Here is a 16,335-nt window from a genome sequence, read left to right as displayed (position 1 = left end):
CACTGAAAAACTAATGAGATGACATAATTTGTTATACTCCATCCATGCGTCCATTCATCCATCCACTGTCCAGTCACTGTCTTGACCTTATTCGGGGTTCTGGCTGAGGGTGGAAGTCAGAGAGGAACAACGGACACGTCCATTGTCACACACGCACATCCCACACACAATTAAGAGTTTCCACTTCATCTAAAATACACACCTTTGTGCAGCGGGAGGAGAGCATGTGTAACACAACCCCGTGCACACACAGGGAGCACGTGGATCTCCACACAGATGGGCTGGGATACACAGGGGCCCTCTGGCTGGGTGGAAGCGGTGCTGACCACTTGGTGTCCACGTCACTAAATCAAGCTGAGTAGTATTGAAAGACAGGTCCGGAGAGACCGGAGTGGTCTAAGAGGGGTCTGGACTGAGCCGTCGTTGTTCTGGCATAAAGATGTGAACAACCCTCGAGTTGTCAGGCTGTTCTCCACTGAAGCGGGTTCGACTGTACAAGATGGAATTACTCAAATCAGCTTACATGAACAAACATTAAGAGAATGGGTAAACTTTATATATACGTATATATCTGCCCGTTAAAAAGGAAAGAAAAGGAAAGAAAAAAAATCCACATTTCCGGCCATAGACAGGAATCCGTTGGATCTGTCTTGGGATGTCATTTAGTCTGAAAGGAAAAATATATATTAAAAAATGTAAATGGTCTTTTGTAAGATATGTGCAGAAATTAACTAAAAATAACACATTTTTTGAAGTCACACACACTGTAGATATCATAAGACACCATATCAACATCTTGTTTGTCTTATTCTGATTTCATCTTGGTTCTGGCACAAAACTGAACAGCATGTGTAACTGCTGTGATACCAGAAAGTTCCAGCAGGCTGGAAACACATCAGGATGGGTGCTGTCTTACGTTTTAGACCATAATGAATATGGATAAATAGTTTACCTGCATATAACCAGCATGTATTCATGTTAACAGAGGTAAATCATACCAGTGACACAAAATGCTGCCAAAGCCCTTCAGAGCCGCTGCTCATATGCTCACCTTTATGAGGGTGACTGTCACTCCATAGAGAAGGGAAATGAAGAAGAGCAGGAGGAAAGTGAAGGCCATGTACCAGTCTTCTTCCTCCACATCTTGAATAACAACATCATGCTGGTTCTGGTCAACGTACACATGGTCTAGAAGTTCTGTAACAGTAGATGATGTTTGCCGAATTAAAGACCATCTTTAATGAAATGACTGCACCACAGACATAAAACCCCTGCCCAGATGTTTCTGAAGGGACATTTTACCCCTTGCAGGGGTAACATGCTCTCACAATGCAAGTCATTTGTCATGCAGCACACTGGTGTATGTACGTAGTCCATGTGTATAAAGTGGACGACATCGCCCGTCAGAGGCCTGGACATTCTGCAGAGCTTGCAGACGGGGTCTCGGTGTGTAGAGGGTCTGGAGTAAAATGCAGAACCCCTGAAACTCTGTGGTCATAAGTGCACCTTTCCATGTGGTCCAAGTGTGTCCTACATCTGAAAAGCGTTCAGCCTACAGTCCACGTGACCGACACTGGGTGCACCCTGATGCTGATACCGCTCCAGAACAGTGTCCAGAGTCACGTGTAGCCGCCATGTTGCTGCCGGTGTTGGAGGAACAATGGCTGCCGAAACGACGGACAAGAAGTGTTTTTAATGTAGGCTATCTTTTTAACACCTGTTATCATCTTAGCACAGCTTATTACACATTTACTACACCTCATTGTTGAATATTTGATGACTAATCAAAAAAATGAGGCTGAGGTAACAAACTCAGCCTTCCGAGCCGTCCCGCTTGCTGCTCCACCCTTCTGCTGATGCGGGGAGGGCTGCAGACTACCACATGCCTCCTCCGATACATGTGGAGTCCCCAGCCGCTTCTTTTCACCTGACAGTGAGGAGTTTCACCAGGGGGACGTAGCGCGTGGGAAGATCACACTATTCCCGCCAGTCACCCCCCCCCCGAGCAGACCAACCACAGGAGGCGCTAGTGTAGCGACCAGGACACACACCCACATCCAGCTTCCCACCCGCAGACACGGCCAATTGTGTCTGTAGGGACGCCCGTCCAAGCCGGAGGTAACACGGGATTCGAACCGGCGAGCCCCGTGTTGGTAGGCAACAGAATAGACCACTACACTACCCAGACGCCTCGTGAGTCAGTAAGTGTGTTAAAGTTGAGAGCAGATGTCACTGAATAATCTTGAAGTCAGCAGCCCACAGCTTGCCGGTGGCTAAAACAAGTGTTTAGCTGGAGCGTGAGTGACGTGGTGACAACAACACCTCAGTGTGCGACTTTGTTTCACAAGTTCTGCACAGCCTTGGTCCACACTTGCCGTCTTACCACAGACAGGAAAATGCAACCAAGTAGGGCCTAGCTTACTAGGAACCCTGGTAACTTAGGTGCGGGTAATGGGACAGGCCCGGTATGGTCACGTGATCATTACAATGATCTGTCCTTGTCCAAGCAGTTGTGTGCTGGTGTACCGGTGAAGTCCAGAAGCCACTAAGCAGCAGAACAAGAGGCGACGGCAGAAGGAGAAGGCAGCAAGTGACCGCTGCAAGTCCCACTCCTGTCCATGGTGAAGTCCTGTGGTGCAAGATGTGGTGTTGTTACAGTAGTGCTGAGCCCATCGTCCCGTTAGAGAGCTCATTATTTTATAGAATACTGAGTTTGTCCTTTATCAGGTCGACTGTGTTAAGTCCACCCAGTCTCTAAGATTTGAAGCCCTTTTTGGAAGCATTTTAACATTTTATGATTGTTTTTATTGTCTTGTTTACATTTATTATACAACGATATCTTGTAAGAAACTGGTAAAATAAGTAAAAACTTAAATTTAGACAGTTAATCAGAACCAGCACTACTTCCTTCACCCCCGAGGGGACATGGGACAAGTGGCAGTGATTAAATGATTAAATCTATACAGTTAAACAAAGAAGAAAAGAGAGAATCCAGGAAAAAAGAAAACCGGAAATCCCGAAACTGGGAAAAAATAAAACGGAATGGAGAAAAAAGTAAAATGGGTTTTATGAGGCCCTACTACCCCACAGTGCAGAAACCCACATCTCCCCCTTTCAGCTCAGAGCAAGAAGAGTTCAAACTACCGTGGCTCACGGCCGCGGGCTACAGGGACCACGTGGCGCCAGTGCACGAGACATCTTTCTGGTCGAGCTTTGATATTTTGTGGGAGAACCGTTTCATCTTCTCGTGTGACGTGTCAATGAGTCGTTTACTTACTTGGTTTGGTGAAATTTAAGGCCAGTGTCAGGGTAACATGTGTCACCCTGCAAGTGTAGACTGCCCCGAGTGGCCAGTCAACAGGGGGCAGGCGGAGTCGGCTCTGGACGCTGAAGTCCCCCTGTGGTCCTCTGTGTGGCTCACTGGTGTTGTAGCTCCACAACTCTGTAGTCTCATCAAGGAACCAGCTGATGTTCACCGGTGCAGGCCTGAAACCATTTGCCAGACACACAAGCTCGCCAGGGCCATGGAGGAGGGTGACTGAAGGTGGACTCGGTGTCACTGGAGCTGGGGAACACGTGTCACTTTTATAAATGTTCTTTGAATATAGAGAATTAAGATCAACTATGTATGACACCCATGAGAAAGTATGTTCAACCCAGTGAAATGAAACCTTCCGGCTGCTCCGGGAACGCCTTTTAAACCTGATGTCTGAGTCAATAAACCTTCACCTGCACCTGCCAGCAAACGGGTGGAAAGGTTCAAGTTGTACATATCCAGTTACGTCCACAATCCCGTCCGTCTGCTCGTCTGCTCGTCCTCATAATGGTGGCCGTAACTTGATATGTACAACTTGAACCTTTTCACCCGCTTGCTGGGAGGTGCAGGTGAAGGTTTGTCGACAGTTGTGTGCATGTCGTTGACATTGATCCACGGCAAATCTTGCAGGCATCGCGGAAAATATGCCACTGTCAATAGCACGCGCCAACAAACAGGAAACTAGTATGACCACTGCAGTAGAAACCGGAATCGGCACTGTGCAGCTGTCCAGGTCGCTGCTCCACCCCCTCTGCCGATCCGGGGAGGGCTGCAGACTACCACATGCCGCCTCCGATACATGTGGAGTCACCAGCCGCTTCATTTCACCTGACGGTGAGGAGTTTCACCAGGGGGAGGTAGCACGTGGGAGGATCAGCTAATCCCCCCAGTTCCCCCTTCCGCCTTGACAGGCGCCCTGGCCGACCAGAGGAGGCGCTAGTGCAGCGACCAGGACACATACCTACATCCGGCTTCCCACCTACAAACACGGCCCATTGTGTCTATAGGGACGCCCGACCAAGCCGGAGGTAACACTGGGATTCGAACCGGCAATCCCCATGTTGGTAGGCAACGGAATAGACCGCCATGCCACCCGGAGGCCCTGTTATATCTGTGTGTAGTTTGAAGGTACGTTGAACGGTGAGTTTAGCCTAGCTTAGCTCAGCTGATGGATATCTACTTGGACCATTCGTAGAATGAAGAGAAATGGTGAATGGCAGGCTAGCGAGTAACAAGTATGAACACTCGGTTTCAGAGAAAGTGTGTTTCCCTTCTTTTAAGAGGATCCCAGTAGACCTGCAGCAGCTGAGCTCAGCGAGGCCAGACTCCCTGTCAACCTACCTTCACCCTGCAAGCACAGCCACACGCACCCACGAGTTGTCTGACTTTGTCTAAGTAGGATACACAATAGAAACCCTGGAAACCCAACTATTCTTTTAGACAACTGTACATTACAAGTGCTGATGCTTCCTTCTACTAAATATTATTATTTGCTGCTTACCAAACACAGGTTGTACTGTGCTTTTGAATAGTTCCTCATATGACTCGTGTTTTACTACACAGGAATATGCAGCTTCCTGGTCCCTCTCGGACCGCCGGGATATGTTCAGTCTGCTGTTCAGTGAGAAGGTGTTGCTGTCTGTGTATTTCCAGACAGGGCTGATAGTATATTGTAATACTGGCAGCCTCAAGCCGTCCTTCTCCCAAAACACTAAGATGCCAGAGGGGGAAAATCCAGTCACAAGGCAAATGAGCGTTTCCATGTTTGAGCCCGGCAGGTCCGTGTCATTCAGCCTTGTTATCTTCACAAATGGCGGCTTAGGATCTTTTGAAAGGAAAAAGGAAGACAACAATGAGCAGAGTATTTTGCTCTTTTCATTTCCATCATTTCATTTATGGGAGCACAAGCGACAGTTTAGATAATGGTGAGGTATTAATGCAGGGTTGATTATTGATGCCACCCGTTTGTCCTGCAATATTAAGGCCCTGGTCACACCAGCATTTACGACAGGGATGTTTCCCGCCAAAACCAACTACTCTGAATGAAACTGTTGCTATCAGTGGATTTGCATCCGGTAGCAAAGTAAATTTCTCGATGACGTCACGTAGAGTTCAGCTTTGGGGAACTCTGACATGCAAATTCACACTGTCAACCAGTAGCAGAACTGCTTGGACTGCGTTGGCATCTGATGGGGCAGTGGCTAGTGAGGATCCAAAATGGAGGAAGCTCCCTGTTTCACTAGCGTTAAATCATCCAGTTTTAACTATTGTGCTCTGCCAGAAGATAAATTACTACACAAGAGAAATGCAGCGTGGTTTGCAGTTGGTTGTGAAGCAAGACTGGATGGTCTCACCATGTTCCATTCATTTCACTGTGCCGAGTGTTTTTTGGTCAGCAAGTTTGTTCCCACAGGAGCACGCAACATTCTTTTGCACTGCCAGTTTCTGGTGTGACCGGGGCCTGAGGCTGCAGGTCAACTGTATGCTTGTGTTGGTAAGGATACCTCTACTTCTGCTTATGTGCGTCTCGTAACCCTGTGTGGAGCATAGGTGCTTCCCCTCACAGGATACTTGTGTATATGTGAGCCAAGCCTTTGCTGATACGTTCAGGAAGCTACGAATGGTCTCGGTCCCATTGTCGTGACTCAGCCGTGGTTCAGTCAATGCCCTCTGAGACTTATTTCCACCAACTTTCCAAGTGATGGAGAAATCTTCAAGATTTTGACCAACCAGAAGACAGGTGAAAGCCAACTGTTCATCTGTCTGCAGTTCCTGGAGAGCTGGACCCTGAATGAAGACACCAGCTTTCCGAGATGATGCTGCTGTTATTGAAAATAAAATAAAAAAAATGTTCCTTGTCAAAGTGAACAAGACTATGATGTACATGTCTGACTGGCATATCATTAAATAAAGACCAAATGATATATAAAATACAGCTCCTTAATACTGGATGACTCATCGTGGAACTCTTATTGATCATGAAAATACATTTAGAAATATTCTGAATGTACAGTTATAAGTGGAATTATAAACACTATATTTTCATATTTACTTCGGGGTAGTGACTGTTATTCTACAGTTAGTGTAGGTTTTTACTTCCCTTTTTGTTTCACTTTACCTGAACAGAAGCCCATTTCATCGCGGACAGTTTTATTTAAAACCTTGTCAGAGACTTCACAAGTAAAGACCACTGCTTTTGTCCACTCGTTTTGAGGCACATTGAGATGACTGATTACTGCCACACGACCGTCTTCACCTAATAAGATGTCTTTAGTTGATGCCGATCTGTCCTGAGACCCAGAAAGCCATTTGATTTGGGGACTGAAACCCCAGCCAATGCACAAGAGTTTCTGTTGTCCTGAGTCTTTACTGGGGACCAGAAGAAGCTCCATTGACAGGTCACCTAAATGTCCCCACACAAAGTCAAGAATTACTATTGAAAGAGTTTGACAAAGAGACATTGGACACCAACAGACTAAACACAACTGACAACAGAAGTTCAGCTGGTCACCTACCAAAAATCCGTCCGGTTGAGTCTGATACCGAGCTGTTGACGAAGCCTTGGTTCACTTTGCAGGTGAACGTGTTGTCTTTTCCCTGGTGGGTTTTTGGAACTGAGAACTGGAGAGTGGTTGAAGTGAGGCCTGTGGCTTTGGAAAGATCAACAAATTGTTTTTCAGATATGTCACTTCCGTTGGCCTGAAAGGTGACGTAGAGGTCGCTAGAGGAGAGTTGTCTGACGTCACACTCCAGCACGGCATCGTCTCCATGAAGCAAGTGTGGCAGAGATCTTCTGATCAGCACCGACGGGGCCCTGTCCGCTGTAAGCCCTTTGAAACAAACACAGGGGTTGCTGCAGAGTTCAGTTGTATCAAATATCACATGAACATCATTTGGTACAGGTGACTTACTTATATCCACCGTCTTTTCAGCTGGAGGGGAGCAGGGGTGTTCAGCCCTACATGTCACGCGACTGTACGTCATCCACTTGTCTGTGGAAACAGTCAGGTTGCTGCTGAAATAGGTCTTGCTGCCGGTCCGGTTCGGCACGGTTCTTGTGGCTGAGATTTCTTCCCCATCGACATGCCAGGTCACCTTGGCATCATAGACAGTCTCAACCACACACGTAGCCGTCACCTCAGGCTTTGCCATCATCACTGTTTTGAAGCTGGGGGTCTCCAGGTGAATGCAAGGAGGGGAGGAAGGGTAAACTGCCAAAAGATCACTTGTTTAGCGAAGTCGTGTTTATCTGACTCCATAACAGCCATATCATATCTTTAAATCTTTATATCCAGTGGCAACATCTCTCATGATTATCGTTCAAATCATTTGCTGGTCAAACGAGTCAAAAATCAAGTTAATTTAACTTGAAAGCATTGATCAAGTCAGACCAAACATCCTGGATGTTACTTCTTGTAACTTCTTATCTTTAACTTCATCAATCAAACATGCATTTGCCAAGCTCAACATCTCTCTGAATGTTTAGACTTTTGTCATCAGTTGTGTTCTGCTGACGCCCCTAAATGTACATTTTAAAGGAGTTGTAGTGTGAAAGGCGTATGTTGAGAGGAGTGATGGAGCAACGACACTGCTGCATCGTCACTGAGAAGTAGCCGCACTTACTTGCACAAATACTGATTGATTTGCTCAACTCGGCGTCGTGGTGTTTGGACTTGCACGTGACATTTGAGCCATTTGTCCAGTTTTTCCGGTCCAACTCAATCTGGCTGCTTAGGCTGAAAGTTTTTCCCTCCTTTTCCCCAGCTTGAAACTTCTTTTGGACCGGAACGATGTCGACAGCACGGCTGTCTATTTGCCACTGCACCTCTAGGTCGTCTGGGTAGTAACCGCTGTAGGTGCACACAAGGCTCACTTCTGCAGCCCCAGAGACCCACCTCCAGTCAGGGGACATGGTGACGGTCGGATGGACAACCCGCTGCACTGAGACACAGGAAGTATGTATAAGATAAGCGTTTCTTTTCATCTAGTGTGTTCAACGTGAATGTTTGATGGCTCGGGCCCTTTTTCAGAGCCGCTGGAGATACACATACCTGTTGTGACGTGTGTACATGTCACCAAGTCTACCGTCAGTACTAAGTCTGTTGTCTTGTTACCCAGGCTAGAGGGCGCAGATGTACTGTCACAGTGGCAGGAGCTTAGTTTCGGGTGGAGCTGGATGGCTGTTGCACAAAAGCTAGAGCAGGGCAGGGCTGAGCGAAACAGGCAGGAAGCAGGCGGAAGCGTTGGATAACATGCTGGTACCAAAAAAAGCTCCCGAAAAACAGAAGTGAAAGACTGAACAGAGCAGCGGTGCGTCGCCAACAGCAGGTGTGAAGTTTGGCTCTGCCAGATAGGGAACTAAAGTGTAACTCTAAATATCTCAGAGGTATTTACATGTGGGCTTCTCTCTCTGTTGTGCTGCTTGACTGAGTTCTCTGGCCTGTTTTTACCACCACACCGCAGTAACGGTCCATTTGAATATGGAGCTGGACATGGTCTGGTAAGTCCAGCTGCGGGGGCGGTGCAAAGTAAAATACACATTTCAAAGCAAACAAGCTGCAGTTAAACACGTTTCAAAGGCAGAACCAGCACCAATATGAGAGGCAGATATTAAATTAGATCTGATCATTTAAAAGCCAACAGGACCCCAATGAGAACCTACTCGAAGAAGTAGGAGAGAAAAAGTACCAGTTCCCTAAATCATTTTCTTCAGTTCCACATTTATTATTTTCAATGAGAATACAAAGCCGACATAGTGAATGAGAGAAATGACGGTTGTGAACACTTACATTCTGAACAAATGAGTAGACAAAGAACCAACATGTGAAACATTACTTTTTAAAGCAATCACTCGTCACCTTTTCCACGTTTTCATTTAATCTGGAAAGGAAAAAGAAGAGAAAGACTGACTCAGAAACAGAAGAAGAATCACTATGTTGTGTCTCTAGTAATGACATGTGTTGTGTCTCAGCCATCTTTTATAACATCATCCTTCTTCTTTTCCTCACTGCCACAGGACAACAGCTTTGTGTGTTTTCATTCTTGATCGTTTCTCTTTGTTTAATTTAACCTTATTCAAACCCTGTTGTTGTGTGTAGTTGTACAGGATTGTGTTGCATTACCACATCTCCCGGACCACAAGGGAATCGCAGTATAAGTCTCACTCAGAGAGAAAAACATGTTGTGAGGAAACAACAAGTCTCTTCGGTGTCTATGTATACTCGGGGTGTAGACCCCTGCACGGCACTGTTTTCTTAATCCTGCTCCCACTGCATTTATTCCTTCCTTTTTTCTCTTTTGTGATTTCCCCCCTTTTCTCCCCAGTTGTACCCGGCCAATTACCCCTCTCTTCCGAGCCGTCCCGGTCTCTGCTCCCCCCCCCCCTCTGCTGATGCGGGGAGGGCTGCAGACTACCACATGCCTCCTCTGATACATGTGGAGTCACCAGCCGCTTCTTTTCACCTGACAGTGAGGAGTTTCACCAGGGGGACGTAGCGTGTGGGAGGATCAAGCTACTCCCCCCAGTTCCCCCTCCCCCTGAACAGCCACCCCGACCGACCAGAGGAGGCGCTAGTGCAGCGACCAGGACAGCGCCGTGTGTATAGAGAGAGTCTGGCCATCCTTTGATCTTTGCAACACGCGCTGTGATTGGCTGAGATTGGCCCCTTTGGTCGAGCGGTTAGCGATTCCGCCTCGTGGTGCAGTACAACGCTGGTTCGAATCCCGCAGCGGGCGGAAGATATGCTCGGTTACATTGGTGGCAGCTGTGGTGTCCGGAAGTGTGCAGATCCTCATAAGTCTCTTCAGAGCGCGCGGGAAAAACTAAGCGCGAGGGCGCGCTTCCGGGAGAGGGGGACTACTGTAACCTACAAGAAGACTCGACCTCCTGCATCTGTGGTGTTACAGGACTGAGGTTTATTTGCTTCGGTTACATGTTCAGGTGTTCTGCTTGAAAGAGGGAGCTGTGATGTGTAGTAACTAGGCTTAGCCTGTGGTGGCGCTGCTGCTGTAACGTACCTGTTGAATGACATGTAACACCACAGAAGAAGGCCTTCAGTAAAAAGACAGTCAAGCTGAATCAGCGTGCTATCCGTCTGAGTTATTGTGTCGCCTCATTGTTAATCTAATTAACAATACGACTCTTTTTATGACTGCTGGGATAGGACCTTGTGATGGACTGGCGGCCTGTCCAGGGTGTCTCCCCGCCTACCGCCCAATGACTGCTGGGATAGGCTCCAGCATCCCCGCCACCCCAGTTGGGACAAGCGGCTTGGATAATGAATGAATGAAATGGCTTTGGAATATATATCGCAGGAGCAGCCAGACGAGTAAAAGAACAGCGACTTATAGTCCGGGAAATATGCTAAATCCAAGTTGCATGATATACCAATGCCAGATATTGAACTCTAACTTATCAAACCATGCTGTCTCAGAAACTATTTCATCCTTAATGTTTTGTAATGGAGGCTCACTACCTTGATGGCAGTGGTTCCGACGCTATAGAACAGAGTGATGAGGAAGAGGATGATGAAGGTAATGGCTGTTTTCCCGGTGCTATCTTGCTCCGTCTCTGTGGTGTGACCCCACTGGTTGTCTGTCAGAAAAATAAATTCTGCATGAAGAGATTAACGTGGTGTTACATTGGCAGTTTTACCTTTGTCCTCCACTGAATTTCAAATAAATTAAGATTTCATACAATAGCCACCATATAGAGACTACACATCCTTACACGACCCAATATTATTACTTGATAGCTGTTCCTGGTGCACTTTGTACACTCGCAGAAAATATACCCAGAAGCTGTCTTCTCATTCACACTGATTCTGTTGCCTTACAAAGAACATGGTTTATTCTGCAGCATTAACGAGTGCACATGGTGTAAGGGTTTTGTGTGCTTCTTGTGTGCTTATTCTTTGGACTTGACTGTATTTGAAACTAATACTCAGGTGTGCAAGAGGCAGTGACCAGACTGCCTTACGTCTTTTCATTCCCAGCTCTCCAGTTGTGTATTATGGATTACTAACTGAACAATACTTTTGACCTTAGTCCTAAATCCACAATACATATTTGTATAATAAAATGGGGATGTTGGCAAAAACAGTGATTCCTGACTTGCTCTAGAAAGACCCTTCTTTACAAAAGAAAAAGAAAAAGAAAAGATAATGGCATGCATGTGGCTTGGCTTGTGGAGTACTATTGTGAGTCCTTAAAACACAGTGATGTATTAGGAGCCCAGGCTAAGTGATTTAGTTCTTGAAAAGATATCTATTTTGACAGGCTAAAACCAACAGAGGTAACACAGGCACATGAGACAAGACAATACAGTACAAATAAATGCACCATAACAACAGAAAACAACAACTAATAAGTTATTATTAGTCATCTAGTCATGTAGTTGTTAAGATTAGTGTCATTTAGGCTTTACTTGTTAGGCTGTTTGGGGGATTTTTCATTTTTATGGTCAGTGATGAGTATCGGACGCTTCATTTTAGAGCATTTAATTTTGCATATAAACATGTCTATGGCCTACTGGTCACTATACTTTAAGCTGCTGGTATGCTGATACCTCCATCTGATGTGTACTTTCTTCAACTTGTATGTTAACTAAACATATGGCATTGCAAAAATGTTGAAATAAGGATACAAACTGAATTGAACATACATCAAAACAGTCCTGAAGTAAATCTTTTTTATTTTGATTTTAGTTCTGCATTTAAAGACAAACAGCATGTCATATCACAGGCAACAAACAAAACACACACATAGCAAAACACACATGGACACAACATCACATCTACTCGGCCTTGCAAATTTGAGGGATGTTAAGGCTGACGTTAACCAGGTTGGGTTTTTCATTGGTGTTTTGTACAAAGGACCTAATAATGACTCCTGTTGTTTTCATCATAGACTCGTGGTAGACAACGCAGCTGAACACCTTGTCATTTTTCTTCCAAAGGTCCAAGCTCAACGTAAGCTCACTATATACAGAGTAGAATCCGCTGTTTTCTAAAAGATTTGTGGCATTGGATGTATAGGTAGCTGGATCTGCTGCCACATCATCAACAAGCCAAGACACTACAAGCTCCTTGGGGTAGAAATCTTTCACATAGCAAGTCAGGATCACCACGTCATTACTAGTTTGTTCTACTGGACTCAGCAGAAAAACAGATGGACGCTTAATCGTTTCTCCTGCAAGCATGAGAGAACAATCACAACTTAGTGCCAGAACTGAGAATGCTTCACACAAACATATATATGTGTGTGTGTGTGTGTGTATATAAATAATCCAGTGATTCAAGTAAATTCTTTATGAGACAGACAGCACAAGCCTGTTTCCTGCCATAAGCAATCATATTTTATAGATATGTTAACATATTTGACATTTAATATTAAAATATATTATATGTAAAACATGCACTAAATGACAGCACAATACATTGTTAGTCTTTCATGTACTGTAACCAAAAACATTCTCACCTTTGTCCCTTTGAAAACGCTCCCTTACAGCTTTAATTAAGTCTTTGTGTTCAACAACACAATAATATTCCATCCCCTCGCTCCACTCCTCAAACAGGACATCCACTTCAATTCTGTAGAGGTTGTGGGGTCCTCGGCTGCTCTTATGACTGTCCTTGTTTAAAGGTTTCCCATCTTTGTCCTGCCACTCAACAGACTCAACGGATCCTTGTTTTTCCAGCACTTCACAAACAAGTTTTGCTTTTTTGTTCAGAAACAGGTCTTCCAAACTGAGGGGCAAGATCTCAATGTCAACATATACACATGGGTCAGTACATGTGGTGGAACCTGTAGAGAGAGGAGTGGTTAAGCAAGACTGAACTGTTACAGCTGGGAAATCATTAGAATTGCAATTATGATCATTTCTGCTTTCCATAGGTTCACTCACCCGGTGTGGTATTATAGGGCACAGATTTGTTGACATTTTCTTCTTTTTGCTTAAACACACATGTAATCTTGGCTTCCGATTCCGTCCAAGCACTTTTATCAACCTGGAGATAGTTTACGACACTGTACAAAGTCCCATTCTCATTACGTTTGGGCTCAAAGGAGGTCTGGATCTCAGAGATTTTGTCACGGATTTCCTCATCGTCTCTGAGCCATTTGATTTCATGAGCATTTGGTGAAAAATCAGTGGCAAAGCAGGAGAAGGAAGCTGATCTCTCATTCTTCATCTCAGGAGAGATCAACACGTTAAGAGTTGGCAACTGATGAAACTCGACTGAAAAACAAACATACACAGATATATGTATGCAGAAGCAGAGAATGATATATATGCAGAAGCTAAGGGCAATACATGTGCTAAAGTGGAGAGTAAGAGACTAAAACTATATTCATTAACCTTTTATGCCGTGTTAGTAAGAGCTTAAACTGGTCACCCCCCCCCCCAACATGTTTGGTTGTCACTAGAGTGTAAATGTGGATTTTTTTAAAATTTACAACATATACAAAATCAATAAGGGGTGGGGCTTCAGTACATGCTTCTGCATATCCATTGACTGTACATACAAGCTAACACTGACAGAGTCCCACACAGCTGGAAACCTGCCCTTGACTAAACAGTCGGCCTGCAACAACAACCTCATCACCATCCTAGCAGCCTTTCCCATATTCTCTGAGAGCTTCGCTGCCCAACATTGTGCACAATCTGCTCTCTTTGTCCTCTCAGTGTCCCTCATTCAGTTAACACTAAGAGGCTCAACTTCCTCTGAAACTACAACAGACAAACCAAATAGAAACCACAACTAAATGCACATCTGTGAGGAGGAAAAAAAACAAGTAACAAGTCAAATTCAGCCTAACAACTAACTGTACCACATGCTTTTACATTATTGTGTGGTGCATTTCAACTGGACTACTTTAGCCTGATGGAGAACTGGCTTGCCAAGCGGCTCCAAATACTTTCTTGACTTAAATCACACACTCCCCCAGTAAACATGGCTTTACTTTTTAGGCAATGCGATGCAACTGACGTACTAATTTGCCGCAAGCTGACACTGACGCAGTACAACTTGCTGCAACCTGCCACTGACGCAGTACAACTTGCTGCAACCTGCCACTGACACAGTACAACTTGCTGCAACCTGCCACTGACGCAGTACAACTTGAATAACATGGAATTACAACTATCATGAGGTTCTTTGTGTTTCCTTTGTTCCTGTTCCAATCTTTCTTACAACAACATAGCTTTGTAACTTTGCAGATATTTCTAAGACACCTAAATCAGTTATTGATTTCAATACTGAACCTTGTTTTTACTTTGGTCACTTAAAAAAACAACTGGATGACATAAGATATTCTGTTTGTTACATTTTTTTTCTTATATTTTGTCAAATCCAATATATTTATGAATTTTTTCTGCACATACACTTTTGCATTAGAAATCATTTCTGTTTAGAAATATAGAAGACAATTAAACATTTCTGTAAGGAAAAGATAATTGTAAAAAATACTTAACAGAAATTTCTTCATTATACGCGAAGTACTGATCTAATAAATGTAATTTAAACCAACTCACATGTTGGATTAAAAAAGTGTTTGAGTTTTTCATCATCTACAAGTAACTCACCTTTCTTCTGAAGGCGGCATTGTTTTTGTCCTGCTGAATGCTCAACAACACAGTTGACAACTTTCCTGGCGTCCCAGTAGTCTCGCTGCACGCGGACCCGACTGACTCCAAAGTAAGCCCTGTTTTTCTCAACAGCGGGGTACTGAAGTACATCAGGCAGGGCAACTCCCTCGGCGTTGGTGCATCTGAAGCCCAGTGAGGCGGGTGTAAAGTCGGTGGCGAGGCAGCCGAGAGTCACGGTGTCTCCGGTCTCGGGGCCACATTGCTCCAGAGGAAACACAGTAGGGGCCTTTGGTGTGGCTGACAGAGGAGAGACAAACCGTCCTTACAACAGCAATACACACATTACATGTCTCTCTTACTGACAAGTCCTCCTGCAGGAAGTCACACACATTCTGGTGTTGCTCGACTAGAACAGGGGCACAACAACCTCCCTGTGATAACAAAGGTCGTGTTAGTTTCACACCAGTAAGCAGTATATTGAAAGTAATATTTTTTACCATTTATGTACTCAACAAAGTCCCCGGAACATTCCTCAAACTACATAAAAAGTGTTGGTTAACTCAGGCTTTGGAAAACCAGAGAGGAATCTGTGACACTGTCAAATATTGGCTTAGGCATTGCTGTAGCTTATACTGCACATCACACAACCCATTTTAATTTCCACATTTTACACGGCTGAAACACTGCATTCTGCTTTTTAAACTGAAGTTTCCCCTGGATAAGCTCGGCTTTGGTGAAGGCTGTCTGGTAGCAAATACACAGAAAATACCTTTTGCTTTGATTTTACCAGCAATTAGATATAAAAGCGGAATATTATTACTGCAAAACACTTGCTAGAATATATTTAAAAAGTAAAGTATATTTACTTCTGTGTCTCTGATTGGGTCTATTTAGACACGTCACAAACTGATGTTTAACAAAATAAAGAAAAAAAAAACAGAACTAGAAAAACTCATACTGGATGTGCTAGTGGCTTATTGTACAAAATATGAAGCTTTGTGGAAATTAACCGGTTTATTCCCAAATGTTTCTTTGCAATTTGAGCAGATGCATTTTACTCCTTTGACCTCCCCAACACACAAACTTGATGCCCTTTTTGATTATTTGTTGGTTACGTTAGTGAAATATTAGGTTTTATACTCTGACACAATAGGGACCAGTGGAAAACGACAGTCAGAATTCATACAAATTGTTCAGTTAGACCTATTTACCTATTTAAAATCACAACAGCAACATATGCAACACAGAAGAACGAGATATGGTTAGAATTTACTTCATAACTATTACTATTGTTCATGTAACACGTTTCAACTTACAATAACTCAAAAACTGCTGTTGGCAAGCTCATGTGAGGGTTGCTCATTTATTTATGACCAACAGAAGCCAGGACATGGAAACTAGACGCCACATACAATCCAACACTGTAAAAGTA

General features: G+C 44.4%; 1 protein-coding gene across 1 annotated transcript in view; it reads right to left on the bottom strand.

The window, feature by feature from the left end:
- Positions 1–16,335, bottom strand: part of LOC130113072 (uncharacterized) — a 62,563-nt gene that overhangs the window by 675 nt on the left and 45,553 nt on the right. Inside the window, 13 exon segments of the mRNA XM_056280583.1 lie at positions 1,052–1,197; positions 3,278–3,565; positions 4,818–5,141; positions 5,821–6,144; positions 6,435–6,719; positions 6,832–7,146; positions 7,228–7,527; positions 7,940–8,252; positions 9,175–9,196; positions 12,115–12,505; positions 12,794–13,120; positions 13,221–13,553; positions 14,901–15,200. Of these exon segments, the coding sequence (XP_056136558.1) occupies positions 1,052–1,197; positions 3,278–3,565; positions 4,818–5,141; positions 5,821–6,144; positions 6,435–6,719; positions 6,832–7,146; positions 7,228–7,527; positions 7,940–8,252; positions 9,175–9,196; positions 12,115–12,505; positions 12,794–13,120; positions 13,221–13,553; positions 14,901–15,200 (3,668 nt within the window).

The sequence above is a fragment of the Lampris incognitus genome, chromosome 5 (genome assembly GCF_029633865.1).
Source record: "Lampris incognitus isolate fLamInc1 chromosome 5, fLamInc1.hap2, whole genome shotgun sequence".
NCBI lineage: Eukaryota > Metazoa > Chordata > Actinopteri > Lampriformes > Lampridae > Lampris > Lampris incognitus.
This window is presented reverse-complemented; position numbering and strand designations above follow the sequence as displayed.